Source organism: Dreissena polymorpha, chromosome 9 (assembly GCF_020536995.1).
Source record: "Dreissena polymorpha isolate Duluth1 chromosome 9, UMN_Dpol_1.0, whole genome shotgun sequence".
NCBI classification, from domain to species: domain Eukaryota; kingdom Metazoa; phylum Mollusca; class Bivalvia; order Myida; family Dreissenidae; genus Dreissena; species Dreissena polymorpha.
This window is the reverse complement of record NC_068363.1, coordinates 61,785,926-61,794,410: the sequence shown is the minus strand read 5'-3', so window position 1 is coordinate 61,794,410 and position 8,485 is coordinate 61,785,926. Positions and strand designations below refer to the sequence as shown.

The 8,485-nt window shown below is 36.0% G+C and overlaps 2 protein-coding genes across 5 annotated transcripts in view; both read left to right on the top strand.

Moving 5' to 3' along the window:
• Window positions 1–8,485, top strand: part of LOC127846439 (uncharacterized) — a 99,699-nt gene that overhangs the window by 40,441 nt on the left and 50,773 nt on the right. The gene's annotated exons all lie outside the window — the stretch shown is intronic.
• LOC127846425 (uncharacterized) overlaps window positions 1–8,485 on the top strand; it is a 105,258-nt gene that overhangs the window by 91,411 nt on the left and 5,362 nt on the right. Inside the window, exons 10-18 of the mRNA XM_052377650.1 lie at window positions 595–1,566; window positions 2,119–3,470; window positions 3,609–3,797; window positions 4,701–5,211; window positions 5,338–5,454; window positions 6,641–6,957; window positions 7,339–7,446; window positions 7,822–7,975; window positions 8,191–8,371. Coding sequence (XP_052233610.1) covers window positions 595–1,566; window positions 2,119–3,470; window positions 3,609–3,797; window positions 4,701–5,211; window positions 5,338–5,454; window positions 6,641–6,957; window positions 7,339–7,446; window positions 7,822–7,975; window positions 8,191–8,371 — 3,901 coding nt within the window. The remainder of the gene's footprint in view (window positions 1–594; window positions 1,567–2,118; window positions 3,471–3,608; window positions 3,798–4,700; window positions 5,212–5,337; window positions 5,455–6,640; window positions 6,958–7,338; window positions 7,447–7,821; window positions 7,976–8,190; window positions 8,372–8,485) is intronic.

Below are 8,485 nucleotides of genomic sequence, written 5' to 3'. Positions count from 1 at the left end.
TAGAGTGGCTATTTGGGATCGCCGATACATCAACAGAACTAACAAGAGGTCATACATCTATAGGCCGAACACAAAATGTAAGTATAATTTTGATTGACCTCACATGCTGTATATGTATGTATTGCTACTGACCGTATTGCATCCGTGTGTTTTTTATATGATGATAGGTTGATTGATCTAACTTGAACATGTTCACTACCCTTCAACCATACCTAACCTGATTTATTGTCTGTTCGTAGAAAAATTGTCCACACGATTCCAACATGTGTTACTGTCCAGCCGTGGGTTATTGCGAGGTAAACCTCTATACAATACAACTTAATTCACTTATTGGACTGAACAAACACAATGGGGATCACAACAGGAATTATTACTTTACCTTAACGGTAACAAACCAAGCTATGCTATCGACAACAGAACGCATCGATATTCTTGTTGACGATTCGCCTCCAGAAAAAGGCGTGGTCTATGAAGGTACGTTACCATTTTGTGCAATGAACATGTTACTTTAACATATACGTGGATTAAGTATAAATACTAATCACGAGAAATACCATTTTTAGAAATATATTTTTTTATTCTTGTGGATTTCAGGTCCTGTTGACAACGTCGATATAGATTACACAAGTGAAGATTCATTCCTTGTACACTGGCATGGATTCATCGACCATGAAAGCGGAATAAAATTTTATAAAATTGGACTTGCACAACGTTGCTTGAAAACAAACGATTTTTTAAATTCGTCTCATGACGCCCTATATTTCGAATTGCCAAACACTGAAACATCCATTCGATTGTTCGCAAATTTCACTGGTAAAAGATTTGTTACTGTAGTTGCAATTAACAATGCTATCGAAGCCTCCAAGCCAGCATGTTCCGATGGCATCACGAGAGATTTGACCCCACCGCAAATGAGAAACGTGACATTACAACATGCGACGTGGTCTGAAACGATTACATGCATAAATGGCATGCCCTATTTACTGACTGCACATATGGATAAACAACCGTTGTTTAACAACACTGCTTGTTCGAGTATCTGTACAGCAAATTCTACGATATCACCAATTGCAGATTATCTTCAAACGAAGTTAGCCGCAAGCACTAATTCAGACACAGCGGAATTTCTTTGTAAAACACTTAACCTATACACAGACCAAACTGTGATTTTTCTTCCTAATGATTATATCTTTATGCAGTGGGATATTGAGAACGGAAACAGCCAGATAGAAGACTTTTATGTTGGATTTGGAAGCGATCCAACTGAAAGAGAATATCCCAATATATTAGATTACAAGTCATCTGACAGGAAACTGAATTTTAGACATCAACATGAGGCAATAGGATCCACTGAACTATTTTACATTTTCATTAAAGCAGTGAATAAAGCCGGTATTACCAGTGTAGCAACACTTGGACCCATTCTAATCGATGAGACACCTCCATTGTGGCGAAGCATTCCGAACGTATCGATAGATGGGGAGAAGGTTGTATTTGGTTGGGAAGCAGGCACATTCTTTGATGAAGAACAGACGGGACCAATCAATCAGATAGTATTTCAGTTCCGTAAGTGAACGTTATTATTATTGTTTTCGTTGAAATGTAAACATATCAGTTAATTTCAAATGTTCAAGATATATATGTTTATATAAAGTTATCTTGAAAATTTGAAATTAACTGATATATTTCCAAATCTTTTTGAATATTGTATATGTTAATGCGATGATTATAGCAATATTTGCACGGAAACAATACTTTATCTTTGTAATATTTGCTTTATACATTTAAAATATAGCAGAGTCGTTAAGGCGATGAAGTAACTGAATTGTATAAATAAAGTGAAACTGTTTAAAAGTTTGTCTTTATGAATGCTAACTTCGGTGTTTCACCGGGTATCTATCAATTCAACTTCTCAGTGCATCTGTGAAAAATGTAACTATATATGTTTTTTTACCTGTACATGAGTTTTTACAATTATATTCAAGTTCATTTTCTTAGAATATTAAATATGAAGTAAACTCCAATTGGCTATGAAGGTGAATTTTAAAAAGTATTAAGAGTATATTCTACAGGAAAATGGAAATCATATAAAAGTCTTTTTTTCTTTTGTATAAATAGTCCATGGCGAGAACGCTGTAAGTCCACTCCTGGAATGGCGATTGGAAGCTTCTGACCCTTGCCCTCCCTTCTCTGGCGGATGTATCAAATATCCAATTACAAATCTTCATTACCAAGACGTCGGCTATGAGTTGCCATTTTACCTGATGGTGCATGTCTACAATAATGCTGGTCATTCTGCGACTGCTATGACATCGGAATTCGTTGTGCCCTCAATATATCCGCCTGGGCATGGCATTATCGTAGATCTTGATCCAGAAAATGCAGATGTGTTTTCAGATGACGTTGATATTCACTTCACTGAAAATGTCATGTGTGCCAGGTGGACCGGCTTTTCACATACTGAACATGTTTCGTTTGAAGCAGGCATAGGAACAATTGGGGAGTCTGACAATATTTTAGCTTTCGGTAACGTTCAAAAAGGCACAAACATGTATTGCCTTAATTCAAAGTCAATTATAGCAAACGCACAACTTGTGTTTTTGGTAAGGGTTAACGGTACAGGGGGATCCAATATAGCGGTATCAAACGGTTTAAGAATCTACAATAAGGATATTCTACAGAAGTCAATGAAAATTCGTGTTGGTCGTGATTGTTTCCATTTTCAACCGGTTATTATGACCATTTCAAACACACAAACAAAGTACGAGATGACACATTCATTGATAATTGGTCAACGATATAGTTTGTACTTGGATGACTATGATATCAGAAATGTATTGAACATTGGAACAAATGACGGTTTACTTGATAGTGGCGATCAGTGTTATTTTTTAACACCTTTTACTGAGAATCCGTATCTTAATGTTACTTTTGTGAATGCTACAAAATCTTCACTGCGTTTAAAAGTCAACCAATGTCCACGTGATGATATAATTCAAATGACGAATCTAATTGATTTGAGTTGGAAAATAGACAGTATTGATAGTGACTCACGGCTTCAGTATTCTGTGGCAATTGCGGAAGTCCCAAATGTCAACCTTAAAGTACTGAATCATATAATGCCATTCCAGACGCCCGTGTGGACAATGAGCACAACACTACATAATGTTGAAATCAAAGAGCAAAAAGAATATGTTGCCTGTGTAAAAGTGTGCTCAAACAGCAGATGTCTTGATTTTATTCAGTCCAAACCTTTTACTGTTGAACTTTCTGTGCCGCATGCTATGGGCCTCAGTGCTGTGTTGAAAACGAATGAGATATATGGCTGCCTAGAATTGAAAGTATCCTGGGATCTCATGAACGATGATTTCAAACCAGCATTTTATCAATGGACATTAAGTCGTGATGAAGAAGGAAATGACCAATTACTAAAATGGGAAAATGTAATCGCTAATGCATCAAACAACAAGGTATGTAGCTTAAATCCCAAACACCAAATACTGTTTAAATAAATATTAAAAAAGCTTTCCTGATTGATATCGTTATTTTTTGATATGCATTAACAATACCACAATAATGACGACAATTAGTTCTAAATTTCATTTTAGGTTAAACGTTGCGTCAGTCTGCCAATTCACGGGCATGCCATGTCATTCTTGTGTGTTCGCATGTTTTCTCTGACTGGACATTCAAGCATTTCGTGCGTTAAGGCCATGAACCAGGATCTAGGCGCGTACTCGCTTAACGCCGTCTATGATTTCGATGCTTCGGACTCAAGTTGGTATGATGCAAAAAAGGTAAGTGGTTCTTTCAAAGAAACGAATGACATTATATGTTTTATATGAATATAAGTATTCTCTAACAGCAAAGAAATCAGCTTTTTCATCTATACTGAGCGATTGTAATAACTTCCTGACATGAAATGCTCGTTAATTAATATTGCGTATTGGAATATGACAATTTCTCATAATTACAGACATGTACTTTTCTTGAAAATAATTTTATGAACGTTTTGCATATTTTCACGTCAGGACGATAACCCTCAAATTTAAGCGCCGCACACATCACAATAACGTTTTATGCTGTTATTTAATCAGTGTGTCTGTCTTGTTAACTTAATGTAAACAAAAATAACATTGCATGTTCTAATAATCGAAATTACATGTTTACAGAAGTACTTCATTCATTACCACCATTTATTGAGTTTTTATCACATAACCATGACGTGTTATGTCCGTCCTAACCATTGATACAGCTATCAATAGTAGCTATTTGCAAGTCAGAATGTGTTATGTGCCTAAGGGCTTTTTATACGATGATATACCGTACATTTTTTATTTGAAACAAAGTGCCACTCGTTTGTTCCATTTTGTTAATTGCATCGCATACTTAACTTTTTATATAGTGTTTCTGATTAACAGACACCTTGATAAAAATGATTGTCTAATTATTCTTTAAATGTATGTTATATCTGTATGCAGCAGTAAATCAACGTGATGGTCCGTAATATATCATAATAAATATATTGTTGAGTAGGTATGAGACTTTCCTTTCTTAAGTCTTTGAGTTGTTAAATCTGACATAATGCCATATTGTACATTAATTATCAAACAGTATTCACCACATTATGTGAAAAACATACTATTAAACGTAATACCTGATTTAATTGAAGACACTATTTTTATCCGTTTCCTTGACAGCTCTTGGAAAGTTTGGATATTGGAAAGCACTACAGTTTTCTCCACAATGCAGAACTCGATTTCGGCTTCGCGAATTCATCCATCGCTGGCGCCATGCTTTACGCTTCTAATCGAAATGTCACCTGGTACCTTATGACCGTTCGACGTGTTCCAAGCGTGTGTGATACTTACAGCTATTGTCATGCCTTCTTCACAACCAATACTGGATTTGTTGAATTCAAGCATAATGACATCAATATGAATACATTCTACTATATATGTGCACAGTCTGATGATATTGCAATCCAGAGAGAATTCTCCGAAGAATATTTGGCAGAAATATCCTCATGTAGCAATGGTTTTATACTTGATGATGCACCGCCCTCGAAGGGAGAAATACAAATAAACCATCACAATCGTTACATCACAAACCCTCGCAATATCGTCGTTACGTGGAATGGTTTTGATGATAATGTTGATGCGAGCGTGTTAGGCTATCAAGGAAAACTGAAGAATTATTACATTGCAATAGGTATTTGTATTACGTTCTTTTCATCATTGAAACAATGTTTGAGATTAAAAAAAATATTTTAAAGGAAATGTTAAAAATTAACAATTCCGTTTTACCGTAATATGTTCCATTTTTTTCGCCATGCAGGTACAAGACCAGGTTCAGACGATATTGCAAGCAGCACGAAGCCGGGATATGAATCGTTAGCTGTGCTTAGACTCCCAGAATGGACTGAAGGAAGAATGGTGTATGCGACAGTCACAGGTAAATGTACATTTTTAACATCGAGTACAAAAGCAACTCGCCAGCATCACCTGACATTGACCTTTATGCACGAATATATTCAAGTACGGTTATTCTACGTTCTATCAATTACAATGGGCGCCACGATTGAAATCGTGACCTTCATCGTAAATTGATCATGGCGTTCTTATAAGATCCTATCGGGTATTTTCTGATCTTTAATCGTGTTAGTTTCTTAAATGTTGTAAAGGTTCAAACCATGATTAATTCGATCAACTGCGAAAAATTGTAATTCGGGATCAAAATGTCTTGTTTCTTTAAATAGCGCGGCCTATCCTAGCTATGCGTACTTTCACATCGTGGTCATCGCAGTCGATCTGATGCAAGGAAAAAACAACGTCACGCTCTGTTACAATCTTTTCCGAACTTAAGCAAACGTGAGGTCGAATTGCAATCGGGCTGCATTTATATCGTTCGGATCAGTTTTGCCTCTCACCGTGAAAGCTGTTGATTAAATATAGAAATACATCGCAGTCATAGTCGTTAAGGAGCACATAGATTATTGCTACATTAAGGTTAATGCATAACCGTGTACAAGAATATACTATTACAGGGAATTCGGTCGTGGTGATCGTGTCGAATCGAGACCTAATCCTGAAATAGATCGAATCAGTCCAATCGGGTCGTATGTTATCGTATCTGAACTGGATACCAGACTTTTCAGATTATGGCACCTGTAATAGTCGAATCGCGAACAGATTGTAATCGAGATCAAAGCAGCGTATCGTAATCTACGGGCAACTATCATATGTTAGCTTAGCCTCAGCACTTAAAAAAATACTACTGTATCAATACAGTTTTACCAATCGTGTCACTTATTTCGAATGGCACAACACTGGGAACGTAGCATGATAATGAAACCAATTCTTTTCGAATTAGAATCTTGTTAAATTAATTTTGCCATTTCATTTGAGAAACAAGTGCGTAAACACAAACGAGTGTGAATATTGGATATTATACATACGTACAGTGTATACTGGTACATTTCATTAACAACTTTTGTTTCTTCGTTTACAATTAACTTCTCCTACTACTCGTGTGCCTCGTTCGTTCCCTACTTTTGCTACTTCAATAACATCGACGACATCACCTTATCACTTATAAAACGTCTTCAGCTACACGCACATGTTTTTGTTAACTCCGACAGGTACAGACTATGCCGGCTTCTCCACTGTGAGTGAATCTCTGAAGCTGACTATTGATACAACGCCCCCAATAGCTGGACGTGCTATCATTCTGGATAGCTTGCATACAAGCGTCTATGTTGGCACGATGTTTATTACTATCCGCTTCGACAGTTTCTATGATCCCGAAAGTGGTATAGGTTATTTTCAAGTTGGCCTTGGTTCGAAAGAAGGATTCACGGATATAATACCTCTGACAAAGATATATGAAAACACGGTGGAATGGAACCTTGGCTATTATGATTTACACAACGGACATAAGATCTTCTTGACTACACTGGTATGTATAACTAAAACATTAAAAAAAATATTCATGATACACACTGTATGTGTTGTTGTTTTGAGTTTTGTTCAGTTTTCTTGCTCATTTAAAACAGCTTATAACTGCTGTTATTATTGTTACCTGGAATATGCCATTTGAGTACTGTGTTTATTGATTTTTGTTTAAGTGCGTTATTGAACGCTTAATAGTGGTTATTTGTATTAGTTTTTTTAACTTTAAGTCTTAAAACAAGTTCATCATATCGTGGTACAAAAACTGAAATATGCCCTTTACAAACAACAATCACATAATAAACATTATTTTGCCACAAAATTCAGTAAGGAATAAACAGTCGATTGCCTTCTTAATTGTAATGTGCTGTTATTTGTTGTTGTTTAGGCTGTGAACCGAGCTGGCCTTGTTTCAACACCAGTTAACCAGTTACTGATTATTGACCAGACGCCACCGACGAATGGACATGTGCTTGATGGCCTAAGTAAAGTAAAGGTATTTGGTAGTTTAGGGTTATATTAATAAAATGACGTTTTTCGTATCAAATATCGAGAATAATTGGTTCTTTTCGGAAAAAATCTTGTACCATGACCCCAAATTGATAATTGTCTCTTACACCATGGTGTCGTGGCCGGCATCAGAATTTTGTTTTAATTTTAATCTTCTTAGTTTTTGTGTTTAACATGAAGCACAAATATACAAGGACAGTGAGTAAATATCGCAATGTTAAATTTTATTATTTTACCTCTTTACATAAAACATGTTAATCACACTTAACTATGGATTATATGAAATGGCAGTTTTGAGATATGTATTGTGTATTCTTTGCTAATGATGAATTAAAAACACATGTAAGAAATAATATTTAAGGATTCGGATTATCAACAAGACGTGACCGTTATAAGTGCAAACTGGAAAGACTTCTATGACTCGGAAAGTGGACTCGCATTTTACAGAGTAGGCCTTGGAACAGTACCTTATGATGACAACGAAAGAATCATGACTCATGTTGAACTTATGACAGGTGAGGTTCTTTATAGCTCATGTTTATTTTCATTGGTCGTGCTTTCACAATTACAATGCCTACCTTCTGTCGAATCATTCTAGTGTAGGAGAGGGGATTTAACTTCGTCAACTAACGAACACGCCAAAACGAACCCCCCGCAACACGCCAGAACTAAATGGTAAAAATTAGCCATCGTAAACAAATGATGTCATGAATGTTATGTTTGTTTGCAGAAGTATCTTGGAACGCCAAGTTTGTGGCTGGCAAAACATATTTTGTTACGGTTGAAGCTTGTAACAATGTAAACCTATGCACAATTAGAACATCTGATGGTATCACGTTGGACAATTCTCCACCCACAACAGGCGTGGTTTACGTTGGCGTGGAAGGTAACACCAGATACGTTGGCCAAATGTAAGTTAAATGTAAGTTATTTTTGTATGCACAATTAATTAAACGAAATACAACTTAACTTTATTTCGTTTGTGTTATTGTGCTTGGTTTAAAACGTTTGAGTTGCGACTTTTA